Source organism: Myodes glareolus, chromosome 19 (genome assembly GCF_982192425.1).
Source record: "Myodes glareolus chromosome 19, mMyoGla1.1, whole genome shotgun sequence".
NCBI lineage: Eukaryota > Metazoa > Chordata > Mammalia > Rodentia > Cricetidae > Myodes > Myodes glareolus.
The window spans coordinates 26,930,711-26,949,860 of record NC_142044.1 but is presented as its reverse complement, the minus strand read 5'-3'; the positions used below and the strand labels follow the sequence as shown (position 1 = coordinate 26,949,860).

Genomic DNA, 19,150 nt, shown 5'->3' with positions numbered 1-19,150 from the left:
CCCTCCTCTTGGTTTTTCCAAAAGAAGAGCACTTTTGGTTAATATTTTTTAACTTTTTCTAAAACTCATAAATGTATAATTGATACATATATGTAAGTTTGTTTTATGTCTTTAAAAAAAGTTTTTCAGCTTTATTTCACAACACATATTCTGAAAGTTTCTCCTATGTCATAAATTTTTTTTTTCTTGATGGAGCCAGCTAGATGGCTCAGTAGTAAAGGTACCTGCTGCTAAGCCTGACAGCCTGAGTTCTACTTCCAGGACCCACACGGTGGAAGGAGAGAGCCGGCTTCCTCCACACACATAAGAAAACAAAACAATAAACAAGTGTGTCATTAAGAAGCATTTGGAAATGTACGTTTTATGCTTTCCTTGTTGGGCTTTCTCATTTTACACAGAGCTTGGTAACAGGGTTTGTTCAGTGCATGAAGATCTCACTGCTAGTCCTGTCTGGTGTTGTTCTGTTACTTTTCCCATCGCTGGCTTCTGGTCAGAAGAAGAGTTCATCATAGCAGAAAGGACATGATGTTTATGGAAGTGGGAGCAGGTTGTGTCTTTACAGATCAGGAAGCAGAAAGAGAGAAAGAGAAGGGGAGAGGGTACACTCCACCCAAAACCCAAGCCAGATATCACCTTCAAGGCCTGAGTGACCCGCTTATGATGTCTAGAGCTGGTGTCTTAAAGCTTCCCCCATCTCCCTGAACAGCAGCACCGTCAAAAGAGCAAGTGTTCAAATGGGAGCCTTTGGAGGTTGTTTCAGATTTAACTCCCATAGCTGCATTCTTCAAATTGTGTGTCATGCTTCCAAGTTACTGTGCTCCTTTCATGGCAGCTGTTAGTACACCCTTCATTTTCACTGTTAAATGTCCTTGCAGCTATAGGCTGCCAGAGAGCAGACTCCTTCTATATTAAATACTTTTCACCAGTCACCATTTCTTATCATCCTTGCTTGTGCTTTCTATGAATCCTTGTCAATCAATCACCCCTTCATTCTGCCCACATAAGAGCAATAGCACCTGTGTATTCATGCAGGTCCTCGGTTACAATACCCTCTGTCGTCCACTCTGGCACTCTCTGCATCTATCTATCTGTGTGTCATCTACGCCAGCCATCTCTCTCACTTGTCCTGTATGTTACTTTCCACTATTTTACTTCTATAATCATATGTGTTTAATTTTTTTAGATTTTATTTTGTGTACAGTGTTCTGTCTGTTAGCATGCCTGCACACCAGAAGAGGGCACCAGATCTCATTATAGATGGTTGTGAGCCACCATGTGGTTGCTGGGAATTGAATTCAGGACCTCTGGAAGAACAGACAGTGCTCTTAACCTCTGAGCCATCTCTCCAGCCCCTTGTGTTTAATTTTTTGTGATTTAAATTTTGTGGTTTTTATGATTGAATCTAGGACCTCACATGTGTTCAAACAATCCTAACCATTGCTTTTCCTCCAATTTAGTTTTCCATTTCTTCTCACTTTATTGCTGTCTTTTTTTGAGGGGCGGGGTGTGAAAGTGCCTCTTGAAGGTAGGCTTTCAGTGGAGAAAGACAGTGGTGGTCGTGCCCTTATGAAGGCTACGTTCTCCGGTATCTTGACCACAGGTGGATATCAGTTCTAACGAATAGCAAAGAAGAGGCCCTAACCATGGCCTTCCGTGGTGAGCAGAGCACAGGGGAGAACAGTCTGGAGGATCTGACCAAAGCCATCATTGAAGATGTACAGAGGCTCCCAGGAAACGACATTTGCTGTGACTGCGGCTCATCAGGTATTTGCCCTGTGCACAGACTATCTAGTTCAACATCCTTTCTCTTTCTATGTAGTCTTCATTGAGGCGGTTTTGTTCAAATTCCTTATAGTTTGTAGGCCAACTTAGCCATACACACAGCACAGGTTCCCAACAGGGATAATTCACAACCTGTTCACCAAGATGGTTACCACCATTGTTCCTCTCTGTACATGTGCCTCATGGTCACTAAATAAATGAGGACAGAACATGGTGTTGATGTTATAAGTCCCAAGTCTGCCACTCCAGCCAAAATAGTGCTTAATGCAAGGTCATTCTTGGTCTTAGCTGCAGGCTGAGATCAGGAAAGCCCTCCCTCTATATGCACTTGATAAAACTCTGCTTGAAATGGCCTGGCATGTGATACAGACTTCCCCATCCCCTGTGAAGCCTTTCCTGATCTCTGTACCAAGGAGGCATCCCCACTCCTTGGGCTCCTGTTTTCAGAAAATAGGGCATTGGCACGGGAACTCAGTACACTAGGATTTGCTAGGTATTCCACATTTTCTACCACGCTGTCCTCACAGAGCATGTGTCAGATATGAGTGACTTCCTCCTAGAGATGAGACCCCATGTGGGCATGAACGTGATTTGCTTAAGGTCAAAACACAAGTACCCGATTCCACATTTAACCTTTCCCTTGTGCTGATTCTTCCCAAGGTTGATGCTGTGAGTTCCCCCGCAGCCAGCACTCTGAATGACATGTCTTGTTTCATAAAATGTTTTCCACAGAACCCACATGGCTTTCAACCAACTTGGGTATTTTGACCTGTATAGAATGTTCCGGAATCCATAGGGAAATGGGGGTTCACATTTCTCGCATTCAGTCTTTGGAACTAGACAAATTAGGAACTTCTGAACTCTTGGTAAGTTCTGCCCTGTGCTTTTGAAGAAAAGTTCATTGTCTAAAACATATTAACATACTCCCCTTAAGGATGTTTTTTCTAATGGTTACAAATAATTATCAAATGTAATGGATTTGCCTGAACACTTAGGATTTAATTTTTGTGATATATAATGTTTACTGTTTATTTCTGTTTTCTTTTTAAGAAAAAAAGTAGTCAATGGTGGACTTGTCACCTCAGGAAGGGCTTCTTCCAGGTTGCTTTCTTCCATTAGGGATTAGTTTTCGTTCAGTTCACTACGATGGCAATTAAAGCATGTGTGCAGTATACTTAGTGGCTTATATTATTAAAACTAACAACAAAAGCTTTTCCCAGTTTAATCTTTGCTACTGCATATTTGTAAAGTTACATATGACCTGTTACCTAGTGTCACAAAACCAACTACTCCTTAGCCTAACTTAAATAGCTACTGAGGGAATAAATTGCTTTATAACTTAAAAAATATGAAGGCTATGAATGCTTAAATGCGTTTTTCATTTTAGTTTCTCATCAAATTTGAAATCTTTGTGTAGTTCCTCTGGTCCTTGCGATACACTGAAAATTGTAATGAAAGGACAGGTGGCACCCCCATTAAAGCCTGTGACCAGGGTCCTTGCTATGGATAATTTAACCCTAGTGTGAAAGACTAAGAATGAAATTTGTTTAAGTGAAACTGAACTGAGATGAAAGGTCTCTCTTGAGGATATAGATGAACTGGAGCTCAGGAGAGCAGTAGACCCAGCTCGGCACAAGGCTTATCTGCGTAGGAGCACCAAAAAGGCAGGGCAGGTAGCCACTCCACTGCAGCTCTTGCCATCCGAGCAGCTCCTGGATGATAACTTTCTTGTGTTGTATGAACTTATTCATTTAGGAAGTAGGAAATCGTACTTTCAGTTTCACTTTACAGAAAACAGTCTCGGTCACAATGAGCCCTGGGACACATTCTCCTTCAGTATAGAAACGGTGCCATGACAGCCCTTTGCTTACAGACGTGAGAGCTAATCTTCCACCAGAGATGAGAAGTCCAAGTGTTAAATACTCACTGAACAAGAAACCCATGACTTCTCTACCCAAAGGCTATTTGTATGGATGTCTCTTGAGCTTTGCATGAATCTCAGAATTGTGCATATGACAAAAGGCCCTTCTAAAGGACACAAACATTTTCTTGGAACAATCCTGAGTCCGGAAGCAAAATGTCTTGTGGGTACCCACAGCACCCTAATCTCTACCCAGGAAGGGAATAATCTACTTTCTTTTCTGCCTTATTATGTGAAAAGCTATTGTTCAATTGTTCATAAATTTAGGCTCCCATGCGGAAGTCCGTCTGATCTCAGGAACTTTATGTGGGGGATTAAGTCTTGTTCCCTTCGAACATTCATCACATAATATCTGTAGACATTGTTGATTGTCTTGACCCCACCAGATTCTGGGCACCTCTGAGAATAGGTGCCTGGCATGTGACAGGTGCTCAGGAAATTTCTGCTAATCAGAAAAAGGAATAGTTTATATACTCAGAGTCAGATGAAGGAAAAACACATAGACAAAAATCTTGAAAGCAAATAGTAGGAGTCTATTAACCAGTGGTAGAGAGTTTACTGTGTTCTGTATGTTTATATTACAGCTGGCCAAGAATGTAGGAAATAATAGTTTTAATGATATTATGGAAGCAAATTTACCCAGCCCTTCACCAAAGCCCACCCCTTCAAGTGATATGTAAGTATTTTGAATATACGAATTCTTCAATATTCTATCCTCCTCCCCTCCCCCACCAAAAAGAAAAGAAAGAACTAGTTAATGGTTACAGTATCTTCCCCATTATCAAGAAAAAGCTATGAAGGTATTTTGAAGCATGTTTCTGGAGTAGCAAGCTTCTTCTTAGCCCCTGAGTGCTGTGGATAACTAGGAAGACAGATTAATCTTGCTCACTGGTTGGGGAGGCTCTATGAAGGAAGAAAGGACACCAGTCTAAATATTTGATCAAAGCTTCCATGGATACCAAATTCACACAAGTATTAAAATTTTTACAGAGCACATTCAGTCTGAAATCATGAAGTTAAGTCTCCCAGAAGGCCTCTTGGCATCAGTGGCACATGCTTACAGTGTGCTCATTCTGTGCTGAGGAGACAGGAAAGCAAACTGCATATAGCCTCACCCTCAATACCAGAAGGCAGACACTGCCCAATGGGTGGTTAATGAATCATAGTTGTGTGAAGTGTGGCACAGACGTTAAGTGCCCACTGAATCCACACCAAGCTGCTAATAGCTGTGTGTAAATCCATTTCCAGGAGATTCAGTACCCTCTTCTGTTCTCAGAAACCTGCATGCAAGCACATGATGCATATAAACTCAGGCATACATGTAAATTCAAAATCAGCATGTAGATCTTTAATGTGCCAGTGAGTAGATGTCTCCATTTCAAATGATAAAAACCTGAACCTCATAAAATTTAAATACTTTCCCCAGTGTCGCACAGCTAGCACACTCTAGAAGGTAGCATTTGAACCCAAACTTCATCTCTCTTTTTTTACTAATTAGCTTGTATAATTGGGACACTCAAGGGATTGACAGAAGGCTTCTGGGGTTTCGGGCAATGTCACCTGACCCTAATTCTCTCTACCTGGCTCTCATCTGTTTTCCTGTGAGTGGACTTCCATTTCAGTCTTCCTCTATAGGCCACTGAGGCTCTGAGGGACCTCTGGGCTATTGCGGCCCTGTTGTCAGCCTTGGGGTTGGGAGGTAGCCCAGTCTCCCAGGATTGCTTTAGTCTCCGTGAACACACAAAGGATATATATCACACGGCCACTCAGACTTCGGGCCTGGTGTCCCCAGCTCCAACTCCTAAAGGAAACCTCTGCAGAGAAGTCAACTCATCCTTGTCCTTGTACCACTCCCATATTTGCTTGTGGGGTTGGTTTAATGGCAACCTTTCCGAGCTTCCGTTTTCTCACCTAAAAGATAGGGGTTAGAGCAGGAAAATATTTTTTCATGAAGCTCTGTGAACTTTTGTTTCAACTTTTAAAATCTTTCCACATATGTTGTTAATGTAAAATACTCATAGCATGTTTTCTGTGTGGAAATCAGCCATGATCTTTGTGCCCATTACTTTTGTCACTATGTATTACCTACACATAAGCAATATCTATTCCCTTGTTCTGTCTATGTTGGGACTTGGTCTAAAGCCTGGTTTGTTGAGAAGAAGCACATCTAATTAAGGGAAGGGGAAGGAGAAATGCTCTTCTGAAGCAGAAATGCTCTGACCGTTTTGTTTTTCTTAGGACTGTACGAAAAGAATATATCACCGCAAAGTATGTTGATCACCGGTTCTCCAGGAAGACCTGTGCCTCTTCCTCAGCAAAGCTGAATGAATTGCTTGAGGCCATCAAGTCCAGAGACTTACTTGCACTAATCCAAGTCTATGCAGAAGGGGTGGAGCTAATGGAGCCACTGCTGGAACCTGGGCAGGTAAGGCCTCAGAGAAGCCCAAGGATTAAAAAGTAGAAAATGAACGTGTCGTGGTGGCATGCTTCTCTCACCTCAGCACTTGGAATGAAGTAGCAGGGAGATAAAAACAAGTGTGAGGCCCACCCTGCACTGCACAGCTGAGACCCTTCCTCAGAACAGCAAAAAGAAGAAAGAAGAAATGTGTTTAAATGAGGGATCATACTTTTCTGGCAATCTTTAATGAGATGCGTGTGCATTAGCTGACCATGTCTAAGAGAATTGGAGAACGGAAATGCTCTTGATAATTGCTTCAGGTTCCTTGACAGTGAAGCTGCTAGAGGCCTGATAACTGCATTTCTCTCCACCCTCTCTTTTCAGGAGCTCGGGGAGACAGCCCTTCACCTTGCCGTCAGGACCGCAGACCAGACATCTCTTCATCTGGTTGATTTTCTTGTACAAAACTGGTATGACTTTGTTTTCTTGTCTGAATGAACTGAGAATGCTTTACTAGCAAAAACCAGTCCTGTGTGGGACCTATACCAGAGTTCACAAGAGTTCTCTGTGGTAAGCTGGTTAAAATACCTTCTACAGGCCATGAGAGCTCAATTTCAGCCCTTTTATCTGTGCCGTTGCAGTCAGAGCAACCATACACCACAATTTACAAATGAGTTAATGGAGCTGTATATTAGTAAATCTTTATTTATGTAAAGAGGCTATAAGCCACATATAGCATACTGCCAACCCGTGGCCTTAATCAATAGAAAGTACTTAGCAGCTTAGATCAATCATACTTAGGGGTTTTCATTGTCTTTGGTTTGATGTAAAGCTGCTGTGGCTACTTCAAGTGAAGTACGCTGGAGGTTTGTCCCTGCCCAACCCTTACTAGGCTGTTCTATAAACAGCAGAACTTATCCAGGAAACAGCAGTCAGATAGGAAAGTTGAACTCATGTAGGAAGAATAGTACATGGACACAGCCTAACTGGGTAAAGGCCTAGCTTTCCTTTTAAGAGCTAACACAGCATAGTGGCTAAGAGTATTGTCTCTAGAGACTGCCTGTCTCAACCCCTGTTCTGTAAAGCTGGGTAAGGGAGCAACACAGCCTCTCCTTGCCTTATATGTTCATCTGTAAGGTACAAGCTACTCTCTGACAGTCCCTTGTGAGGTGGGTGTGAAGACTAAATGAGGCAGTACGTATAAAAGCTAAGTGAAGGCTGGGCATGGAGGCAGAGACAGGCAGATCTCTGCATTTAAGGCCAGCCAGTTTATATAGTGAGTTCCAGGCAGCCAGGACTACACAGTGAAATCCTGTCTCAGAAAAAGGAAGGGAGGAAGGGAGGGAGGGAGGAAGGAAAGGAAAGAGGAGAGGAAAGGAAAGGAAGAAGAATGAAAGAAAACAAGAGAAAATTAAAAAAAGCAAAACTAAGCAACAATCAAGAGTGTCTGTCCCACAGTAGACAGTCAGTGCTGTTACTGTTAGTTTGTATCTTACAGATTAGATGTAATGTTAGAAACATCACAGATGTTCTGTTTATGTGGTCTTTAAGTTTAGTATTATTAGCACATGGTTATAGGATTAAGCTCAATGACACATAACTGTAGTCCCAGCTTCTTGGGAGACAAAAACAAGAGAACCACAAGTTTGAGGCCAGCCCGGAGTACACAGGACCATATTTGGTCCTTACTTGAAAGGGGGAGAAATAAAAAGATTAAGAAGTAAATGATTAGTACTGGAAAGATGACGACACAGCACCTAAAGGCACAGCCATCAAGCCTGATAACATGATAGTCTCTTAAAGAAGGCTCTCACTGCGCCATCCACAGAGTGGTCAGGGAGTGGCAGAGTCCAGGATGTCCGACAGCTTCCTCTTACCCTCACACACCAAGGCAGAGGCAGGCCTTCAGAGTAAGGATATCACCATGCTGACATGTGTATGGTGGCATGTGCCAGCACAGAGTTTTACATAAATATGTTCATTTAGCCGGGTGGTGGTGGTGCTCACCTTTAATCCCAGCACTCGGGAGGCAGAGGCAGGCTGGTCTCTGAGTTTGAAGTTGGCCTGGTCTAGAAGAACTAGTTCCAGGACGGACAGGACTGTTTAAAGATACGCTGTCTGGAAAAACAAAACAAAACAACAGCCAAAGTAACCTCTCAGCATGCTCTAGCGTGCTCTCTGTCGCTGTGGTAAAACATTACTAACGGTGACTGGGAGGAGCGTGCTTATTTACCTATCCTGATCACAGCCCGTCACCAGGGAAGCCAGGACAAGAAGTCAAGCAGGAGCAGAGGCCAGAACCACAGAGAAATGCTGCTTAATGGCTTGCTTTTCATGACTTACTCAGCTTGCCTTCTTATAAAACTCGGTGGCACCGCCCAAAGTGGACTTGGCCTTTCCACACCAGTCCTTAATCATTAACTGTCCCATAGACATTCCCTCAGGACCTGTATGGTAGAAGGAGAGAACCAATTCCCACAAATTTTCTTCTGACCTTCGTATACACACTAACATGAAAATATCTAAATGCTGGTATAGCTAAGGATATGGCTCAATTGACAGTGCTTGCCTGGTATGCACTAGGCCTTAAGTACCGGAGGAGGGTGGAAGGGGAGCGATGTGAAGAAGCCAAGTATGATAGTGCACATTTACCATCTCAACATACGGGTACAGCAGGAGCATCGGAAGTTTAAAACCACCCTGAGCCACATAGGCATTCAAAGCTAGTCTCAGCTTTGTGAGACCCTATCTTAGAGGGGAAAAGAGAGAGAGAGGTGTTAGAGTATATCTGTGTCTATATGCAGATCCCCTTTCTGAGGTTTCTGTTACCCTTAATCACACATGGGCTATAGAAGTAAATGGAAAATCCCAGAAAAACAATTCATGCTTCTTAAATAGCATTCACTGTAGTGTTTTATTACTCCATTTTATTATTATAATTAATCTTTTATGAGACCTGCTTTATAGTGTGTCCATAGGTATATGTATGATCTGCTAGGTTTAGGGGAAAAAACAGAAAACAGAGCTTAGAACTATTTGTGCTTTTAAACATGCATACACCTCACAGGTGAGAGAGGACTGATGCTCACACTTTTTTCAGTTCTTGAGTAGCTCTCTTTTTCTAATAATATTGCGCTCTTTCAGTGGGAACCTGGATAAGCAGACATCTGTAGGGAATACAGTTCTGCACTACTGCAGCATGTATGGCAAACCAGAGTGTCTGAAGCTGCTGCTTAGGAGCAAGCCTACCGTGGACATTGGTGAGTGTGGCCGTTCTCAGATGTTCCCCAGGACTGAGACTGCACATACATCATACTTGATGTTCCTTGCTTCTTCGGATGGTATCCTAGATAATTAACTGACTTTATTCTTTCACTGTTTCAGTTAACCAAAATGGAGAAACTGCCTTGGATATAGCAAAGAGACTCAAGGCTACCCAGTGTGAAGATCTGGTAAGCAAAACTAAGATGGGAGCTTTGTTAGACATCAGTAGCCTTTAAAATGTTATTCTGAAAGACTGAAATTGGGAAAAGATGAAACAAATTCCTTTTATTTATGAATGTTAGGTAAAAAAAAAAAATACAGAAACCTATTGAGGTGCATTTGAAAGGGTGGTGAAGCCATGGATTTGTCTCCTAACTGCAGTTGTCACACTGGAGATGAACGGCTTGGTGGGGTTGAGTATTAGGACCATGCTTTGTATTTGCCAGGAAATCCTCCCTTCTGCTTCCCAGCCTTCTGTACACACTCAGCTTTTTCACCCCACTAGTTCTTGGCTAATATTCTGTACTTCCACATAAGCGTGGTTCTCTTAGCCATAGTGTATTACGGCTGTTGTTCTCTGTTGTTGGCAGCATAAATCACAGACTGGGCAAGCTGTAAAGAAAACAGGTTTATTTGGACCCATGGTTCAGAGCAGAGGGGCTGCATCTATGGTGGCCCTTTTCCTCTCACAGTTAATCATGCATGAGAGACATGGGAGTACCTGTGATGCCTGATCTTTGTCCCTCTTCTAAAGTCACCAATATTAGTGGCTCTTTCTTGATAATCTTATCTAATCCCCATCACCTCCCAAATGTCCTGCCTCTCAGGACCATACCCAAATTTCCACCCTTTTAAGACTTTAGGTGAAAACTAAGTCTATCTTAGTGTCCTGGGAATAGTGGTGTGTGCCTATAATCCAAGCACTTAGGAGGCTTAAGTAGGAACTAAGTACAAAGATCACAAGTTTAAGACAAACCTGAGCTTTATAGCACGGCATTGTAATAAGAAAAATAATTGCATTTCAGATGCTACAGCCCTAGCACATGGGAAAGAAAGGGTAGGAAAAGAAATTAAATTCCACTGAATTTAAATTTCTTCAGAGTGTCATATTCCAGGCCTATCAGTTGTACCTTTTGTTGTTTTTGATACTTTTGTTTCTTTCTTGTTTTTTTTTGGGGGGGACGGGGTTGAGTCATTGTGGGAGACTGCAGGAGAAAGGAGGAAATGAAGAAGAGAAGGATAGTTTCAGACTTCTAACCTTCCTCGGTCTCCCTAGTGCCAGGCCGTGCTCCACACTCACTGGCTGTAGTTTGTATTCTTATTATCCCATAAGATTATTTATTTTTAATTTATGTGTGTGAGTGTTTTTCCTACATGTATATCTAAGTACCACTTGTGTGCCTGGTGCCTGAAGTGATCAGAAGAGGGCTTTGGATCATGTAGAACTAGAATTACAGGTCATTGTGGTGCTGAAACCCAAACCTAGGCTATCTGCAGGCACAGCAAGAGCCATTTCTCCAGCCCCTGTATTTGGTACAGGTCCTTTGAGACCATTTTCTCTACTCACACTTCATGAACTAGAGGAGAACCACAGATTGGCTCAAACTTCCAACTCTTTCTCATAAACCTGATGCCTCTTGATTTTATTTCCCAATCCAGAATCTGAAGTTCTGAGGATCTTTGCAGTAAGGAAACGTTTGCTTTTGGAGAAAATCATGCAGTCAGACTCAGAAAGATTCCACCAGTGGATAGGTCTTCACAGTCCCAGAGCCAGTCATGCAGCCACCCAACTTGTCTGGTTAGAGTGGGGCCCACTGGGCCATGTCATTGATCCTTTGGGAACAAGTGAGGGGGTGCTTGTATATTGGAGTATTTGCGCATTTACAGTGACTGGTGTGCATTTGCTGTTCCTTCCAGCTTTCCCAGGCTAAATCTGGAAAGTTCAACCCACATGTCCACGTGGAGTATGAGTGGAATCTTCGGCAAGACGAAATGGATGAAAGTGACGATGATCTAGATGACAAAGTGAGTGTGAGGGTGCATGCCCGGGGGTGCTGCGCCCTTCCAGAGTTTCTGAGCCACTGTCTAAGAAATACATTGATTTGGTCCTTGCTGGGTGCCACCTCACAGCTAGACAACAGAACCAATAGAAAGATGAGAAATAGTCATTAGTAGGAAGTGGCACATGCAATTGAGGGACCGGCCAGCAATCAGGCTGCACGTCCCAGCAGTAGTGATGTGACAGAGTTGAGGCTGAAGAGGTTCTGAAAGCCAAATTCCTTGCTCTTTAGGGACCTGTGGTCACTTTTTCTTCAGCTCTTCGACTGACTAGATGAGGCTCACTGACATTTTGGAGGGTAGTCCGTATCCTACTGATTTAAGTTGTAATCACCTTTAAAAGCTACATCTGCCAGGCATTGGTGGGGCACACCTTTAATTCCAGCACTTGGGAGGTAGAGGCAGGTGGATCTCTTTGAGTTCAAAGCCAGCCTGGTCTACAGAGTGAGTTCCAGGACAGCCAAGGCTACATAGAGAAACTTTGTGGGGGAGGGGATCTATATCTAAACTGTTGTTTAACTAGACCATTGTAGCCTAGTTAAGTTATAGAATTAGCCTTATAAATAGCTAATACTCCTGTCACTTATGAAGAACTTACATGTGGTCTAAGTTGAACTAAATATTTTTCAGGCAACTCAGACTGTCTTTTCTGAAACTCACAGGGATGTGGTTATTATTCCCAGAGAAAACGTAGACACAAAGAGGACTTGACATCTTTTCTGAAGCTTTCTAGCTGACAGAGACCATCACTAGGATTAAAGCCCAGGTCCCTGTGACTCTCATTGGTGGTGTTGAAGTACCTCCAAAAGTTCAGCCATGTTTAGCATGTGTGTGCCAGACATTTCCTGTGTGCCACGCAGGAAGTAAGGAATGTTCAGACCCAGAGGTCCTAAAGCTCCCATTTCAAAAGGAGAGACATGATAATTCAGATGATAATGTACCTGTCACAGTAAGAGTTTGGGGGATTCCTGAGCTCTAGATCTGCAGCCTTGGTAAGCCCTGACCATCTCATCAAGGAAGTAACACTAGACACAGGTTTCTGAGAGATGTGGACGTTGACCAAAGAAAAGTAGGGAGGATAAATCAGTTCTTGCTGTGAGTGAGAAACATCCTCAGGAGGAAGGGAAGGAGGTCCCCTGCAAGGTCAGGAGTGGTTTTTGAGGCCCAACCTTTTGTGTTTCCTTAAGCAGTCAGAAACCAGCAAAGGCTTATTAGCTGGACTCAGTTTCCCACTAGCCTTTACTCCAAAGCAGTGAGATGGGGAAATAGAGGAATCAGGGTTGTTCTACTACAATGGGAGCAATGATCACATGCGAGGAATGAGTTAAGAGAGTCTCTTAGGTCTCCATGGAGATGCAGGTGATGTGTAATTGCTACAGTTATATTTGGATGGTGCTAGTGAAACACTATGTGAGTGATTGGAAATGGTTTGCAGCCCAAGAATGTGGGGTGGGATTTAGAGCTTGAGCCATTGGCATGTGGGTAGCACCTCAAAGCCAAGTGTGGAAGACAGGTGATGGTAAAAGGTTTGTACAGGGCAAAGAACCTTGTGTAACAGATCATAGGTTACTGGGAATGTTGTTCAAATGAGGCAGGCACATCCTTTGCAGGGGGGTGTTTGTTGAAGGCTAAATATAACCATGACCTGACCTGTAACTTTGGTATGCCCTATTGGTCCCTGACTGACACTCATTGGTGGGACTGTTAGTGATGAAGATGTAGGAAGTATGAAGTCTTCCCTTCACTGTGTCATTGCTGTGAAGCTGTGTTGATGGCTGGCATGCCCACAGAGAGCCACAGGAACCAGGTGACCCCTTAACCCACTCTGCAAGGGTCCTCTGGACACCTCAGGATCAGTCCTTGAGTCTCATCTCATCTGTTGTTTCCTGTACCAGCCAAGCCCCATCAAAAAGGAGCGCTCACCCAGACCCCAGAGCTTCTGCCACTCCTCCAGCATCTCACCACAGGACAAGCTGGCGCTGCCAGGGTTCAGCACTCCACGGGACAAGCAGCGGCTCTCCTATGGAGCCTTCACCAACCAGATCTTCGTCTCTACAGACTCACCCACATCACCCACCACTGAGGCTCCCCCTTTGCCACCTAGGAATGCCGGGAAAGGTACGGGCTTAAGGAATGCTTGTGGATTTGACCTCATGGCTGCCTTAAGTGGCAGAATATGGAACATAACTGTCAGGGATAGCTTGAAATTGAGACTTGTTTCTCAGGCACCATTGAAAAGGAAAGGTAGTATCATGGGTATTCTTGGTTTGTTACCTTGCAGTAAGCGCCTGTGAATTACGTGTGCCCATCCTACAAAAAAGGAAACTAAGATTTAAAGAGATAAAGAGGCTTTTCAGTGTCACACAGCCAATACTTGAGCCCCGGTCTGAGTGCCACATGGCCTGTGCTCTTTGTGGTAGAACTATATGCTTGAGTCTTTGAAAGGCTACTTTTCTGCGTACTGAGATGCCTCTGTTAAACGTGTGACTTGCTGGACTAGAGAGGTAGTTCAGTTGGTAGAAAGCTTGTCTTGTGTGTATGAGGCCCTGGGTCTGATCCCCAGCATTGCATAAAATTGAATGTAGCAATTGCATAATTGATATTCTTCCAAATAACCTGAACTTCATGTGTTGTTTGTTTTGTTTTGTTTTGTTTTTTGAGACAGGGTTTCTTTATGTAGCCCTGACTGTCCTGGAACTAGCTCTGTAGACCAGGCTGACCTCTAACTCAGAGATACACCTGCCTTGACCTCACAAGTGCTGAGATTAAAGGCATGCACCAGCACCACCCAGCTACCTTCATGCTTCTTAATCTAATTATTTATATTCTTTTTACAACTTCAGTATTCATTTCCCTTTTTTTTTATCACTTTCCATTCTAAGATGAAATACCTACCATACTATTAGTCTCCTTTATAATCCTTCTTTCACTTGATGCCCCCACTACTTACAGGATTCCTAGTCAAGTGAATTCCTATTATTGATTTTTTTAAAAAAAGCTGCACTACCATAGCAATATCCATAGCTATAATAGCCCTATTTAATTGGCTGGTACAGGAAACAATGAAATGACCAGAAATTCATGATCATTATTGACTGACTTTATAGCAAGTTTGAGGACAACCTGGATTTCTTGAGTCCCTGACTCAAAAGTGGGATGGGGGTTGTCATAGTAGTAGGTAATATTTATGAGACACTTGCCTCATGAGAAGCCATACACCAAGCTTTTACTCATTCTAAGGATTCCAAATGAGGTAGGTACTACCGTTATTGGTGTCTAGCAAATTAGGGATTAGAGCTCACAAATGCTGAGTGACTAACTGCCTAAGGCTCCCATCTACCCGGAATCCTTAGCCAGAGCCTGTATGAACAGAACCCAGAGTCTTATACCCTGGATGATGATGTTTTCCCAGAGACTTGGGGAGGATTGCCTAGTCTATTGTTATTCTGTATGTTACAGATACCTTCTCCACCAACCTTGCTTCTCAGGCCAGTGGAGATGGTTCCTGTTCTGTTACCACAAAACACTTGCCCTTTGTCTTCTTCCAGTCAGTGTAGAGGGTCAAGTAAAGTGCAGAAATGCTAATAGCATCAAGGGTTATAAGGTGCTCAAAGCTGTAACTGCCAGAGTCCAAATGCGGGATTCTCCCAAGTCAACACAGGTTTGCAGCGCCTCCTGGTATACAATGACGGGCCTATTTGAATCACACTGGTGCTATTTTCTGGCAAATGTGAGCTTTATTCAAAACTGTTTTTCCACAGCTTATTCTCCATTGAAATCGTGTTATAAATGGGAGCTGTGTTCTTAGAGAGACCCCAAATGGCCTTGTAGATCATAAAATAATAGGGAACGTTACAATAAGACTTTGGCAGGAGCATTTCTCATCAAAGACAACAAGTGACCTTAACAGCAAAGCGTGTGGAAGCCAAGAGTTTCTACCATTCTGCACAGTCTACTAGAGCACGCTTTTAAAGACCACTAACAAATCAAGCTACAAATTCATACTGTGTGAGCCCTGTGCTGTTCTCCCCTCTGCACAACCATGTTCCCCAGCAAATCACGCTAACAACAAGACAAAGAGGAGCCTCCAAGCCTGATAAAATGATGGGAAAATGGACTCCGAATGATTTCATGGGCCTGTCTTGACAGGCAGAGCCTGCACCTGTTCAGAGAGTCTTCCCTGACACCAGAACCCAAGAACCAACACACCCCACCCCCACCTCCTGCAACCTTCTGTAATTTTAGCTCACTGGGACATAGAAAACCATAAAGTGGTCTATCTGGCTTACTGCCAGGCATCACTGGCCTGCAATGAATAAATTCTAACTAGCTCTTTACTAAAGACCCAGAAAACAAAGACTACGTTTATTTAATGGGTCAGCTGCTGAAACAGGCTTAGAGATTTGGCGATAGCAATCATGGTTAACTAAGGAGATAGTCCACCTACCCCTTCCCTTTACAAATAAAGCCCATGCTTGAAAATGAAACTTGCTCTGCTGACTGATAGTACTCCCCCTGGGACATCAGATTCACAGCATTGGACTGTCTAATGCTGACACAGCCAGACAGTTTCTAATGACAGTTACCAGGCACTGAACCATGGCTGCCCTTAGCCAGCTGGGCTCACATGCTCTCACATGTGGAAAAGTTGTAGTGTTTAGGCTGGAATTCTTAGAGACCACTGTTAAAAAGCCAGTTGACACCCTGTGCAGAGATACTTTTGTGTCGTAGTCCGTGTTTTTCCCAATCCATCCAGCTAACTGGCAGAACCATCTGAGAACAAATCTGTCTTTAACCAGTCAACCTTGGGATTAGAATTGCTTTCTCTTCACAGAAAGGAAAGCCCTGGTCCTTGACTATAGTAGAAGCTGTCCCCACAGACCCAAATTTAGGAACCTCTGGATAATGGCTTCCTGTGTCCGAACAGATACCTCTGACAAAGTCCCCACAAATAAGGGGAGTACAGAAGGCAGCAAGAGAGAGAATTCTTCTGAACCCAGCTCAGGAATATTTTCTCCCTCCAGCTGCTTCATTAGAATTCAGGAAGTTTGATCTAAATTGCTATCAGCCAATGCCTCCTGTACTTGAGTAGCACCCTAGTGAGTCTCAGAACTCAGCAGCTAAGTGTGTAGCTATTCCTCATGATCAGCAGCCCCTACCCAGCACTATTTAAATGCTAGCATAGAACTTAGTTGTTTTTTTTTTAAGCTAAGAGAATCCTGAAGGACGAACACTGCCTGTATCCTGTTAAACAGACAAAGAAACTGAGCCCCTGAAAAGTTAAAGAATTCTCTTCAGATCATACAGTGCTGAAGTAGGAGAGAGTTAAATCAGTCTACAGCCTGTCACCTCAGATGCCTTCTTTCCTTGTCAAGTGAAACCTGCTGTCTTTCCCTTACATGGCGTAGTCCTCAGTATCCATTGACACATGTATGGAGAAGTCATTTTGGAACATAGGCAGTACGCACTGCTCCAGGACACTCCTGTTAGGTCTGCTGGGCTGTGGCTGCAGCTGCTTCTGGAGTGGCAGAACATGGGGAACTGCAGAGCTGCACAGCCCATCCCACAGAATGAGTACGTGCAGGTACATATTGCTTGCTTATGTTTGGTTGACTTAACTATTTTACAGTAATTCTAAGGTTTAGAACCATGGCTGTCTGCCATGTTCATCTTCATGCCTTTTGTGTGTCACTGGCATAAATTTAAACCCAACATGGAGTCATTGCCTCTCACCAGGTTGGTAGAGATAATTGAGAATTGTAGGAAACTCTTGGTACAATATCAGGCACCATGTGATCCATCGGGTTGGTCCTCTGCCTAGCTTTGGTACCTCTCTCTGCCACTACCTCTTTTAAGAAAGGAGTTTTCAGCTGGGCATAATGATCCTTTAATCCCCACCCTCAGGAGGCAGAGGCAGGTGGATTTCTGTGAGTTTGGGACCAGCCTGGTCTACAAAGCGATTTCCAAGACAGACAGAACTACACAGGGAAACCCTGTCTGGAAAAAAAAAAAAGAAAAGAAAAGGAGGGGAAAGAAATCTTCAGGGAACTATGGACTAGAGAGAAGCCATCCATTGACTAAATTAGCATGTAACATAGCAACACCTGACACATACTTGCTTCTTAACGGAAAGAAACTTTATAAAGTAAGGAATGATTAATCTGAGTGCGCAGTAGTTGCTTTGAAGAACTAAATTTTTAAGCTTTTAGAAACAGGAACAACCACTGTGGGAATCGAGAATTATTACTGCCCTAAACAGCACGTGGATACTTGAGAATACGAACCCTGAACCTCATGCCTTCTGTGATGGAGATCTCCTACCTCAAATAGGCTCTAGCCTCAGTCTGTTACAGGAGCAACCTGTGCAAAAGCAACGCCATACCTAGTACTGCAGGCCGCAGTAGATGCTGTTGATGATAGCCAGGTGCTACCCTTGCTGTCGGTTTAGGTGGCAAGACTAACCACCTTCATTAATCAAGGAATATGGTTTGAGAGTTAAAAAACGTTCAGATGGCTCCATCTGTGTCAGGTCAGACCTCAGCTACTTGGGCAGACTCCGATCCTAGAAAGTCGTCTTTTGAACTTCTTTCCCTCTCCAGGAAGCTCCCTTTCCTCTGCTCACCAAGCCCCCAGGATTCCTACTCCTTAAAGGCCAATCTAGCCCCTTGTCTCTAATCCTGTATTTAGTTGACCATGCTGAGTTTCAGGATCTTTATCCAGAAGAAAGGATTTGGCTTTTGCCTTGCTGAGTCACTGCTTTGAGCACACACAGTAAAGTGGCAAGCAAATGAGTCTGCACAGCTCCACCAGAGTGTGCTCATTCAACAGCTATTTCAGGAACAGAAATACAGGACAGAATGAAGAATGTCTTTGTGAGCTCACAGAATAGTAAGAAAGCAAGCATGAAATGCACCATCGGGTCAGTAGGGGGCAGTGCAAGAAGAGAGCTAAGCTTGCTGCTTTGAAGGACAAGATTTGCATTTCATCCTGCCCCAGTTAAAATTCCTCTAGGACAGGGCTTATGTATAGGTTGTCTTAGAACATTGTAAGAGAATAGTGTTCATCTGTGTCAGGGGCTATTACATTTATAAGAAAGAATCAGTGAAAGTATGCCCCAAATATATATAGCTAAAGTAAGGAGTAGGCACACACAAAACTAAACCACATGTCCTAGGGAGGTGACAGTGCACTTGCTGAAGAGCCCTGTATAAAATGTCTGTAACAGTTGTACTAAATACAGCTGTGCAAGCATTTTATGCACAGCATCTCCTTCTCAGAGGTTGGTGGTAAAAGTCAGAGACAAGTGCAGAGGCACAGACCACTCAGCTTACTGCTGTGGCTTGCCATTGGGAAAGGCAACACTGGCTGAGTCAGACAAACCTGGGAAGTATTTTCAGCAGCAGTACTCATAGCCTGATGCTTTGTCATTTCTGGGACTTGTATCTCCTGGGACAACCCTGTGAGTAGCTTCATATAACAACTCATGGGGTTTGCCTTTCAGTCACATTGGATTTGTATTTAGCTTGGGCTTTATGGTTTTTGTTGTTTTGGTGAACTTTATAAAATTTCTCACATTCCCTTTTATTATTATTTTAATAATTGTTAAAGTCTTACTATTTTTTTTTAAAAAAAAACTTGCAAATGAATAGAAACTTTACACACCAAAACTAACCAGACCTTACAGTTAAAATAGATGTTCAGGGCCAGGCAGTGGTGGTGCATACCTT

The 19,150-nt window shown here is 43.3% G+C and overlaps 1 protein-coding gene across 4 annotated transcripts in view; it reads left to right on the top strand.

Moving 5' to 3' along the window:
* Positions 1–19,150, top strand: part of Asap1 (ArfGAP with SH3 domain, ankyrin repeat and PH domain 1) — a 308,124-nt gene that overhangs the window by 260,196 nt on the left and 28,778 nt on the right. For all 4 annotated transcript variants that reach the window (XM_087898828.1, XM_087898826.1, XM_087898829.1 and 1 more), the window contains exons 16-24: positions 1,601–1,764; positions 2,515–2,648; positions 4,288–4,379; positions 5,942–6,128; positions 6,486–6,571; positions 9,246–9,361; positions 9,486–9,553; positions 11,283–11,390; positions 13,319–13,541. In XM_087898828.1, the coding sequence (XP_087754954.1) occupies positions 1,601–1,764; positions 2,515–2,648; positions 4,288–4,379; positions 5,942–6,128; positions 6,486–6,571; positions 9,246–9,361; positions 9,486–9,553; positions 11,283–11,390; positions 13,319–13,541 (1,178 nt within the window). The remainder of the gene's footprint in view (positions 1–1,600; positions 1,765–2,514; positions 2,649–4,287; positions 4,380–5,941; positions 6,129–6,485; positions 6,572–9,245; positions 9,362–9,485; positions 9,554–11,282; positions 11,391–13,318; positions 13,542–19,150) is intronic.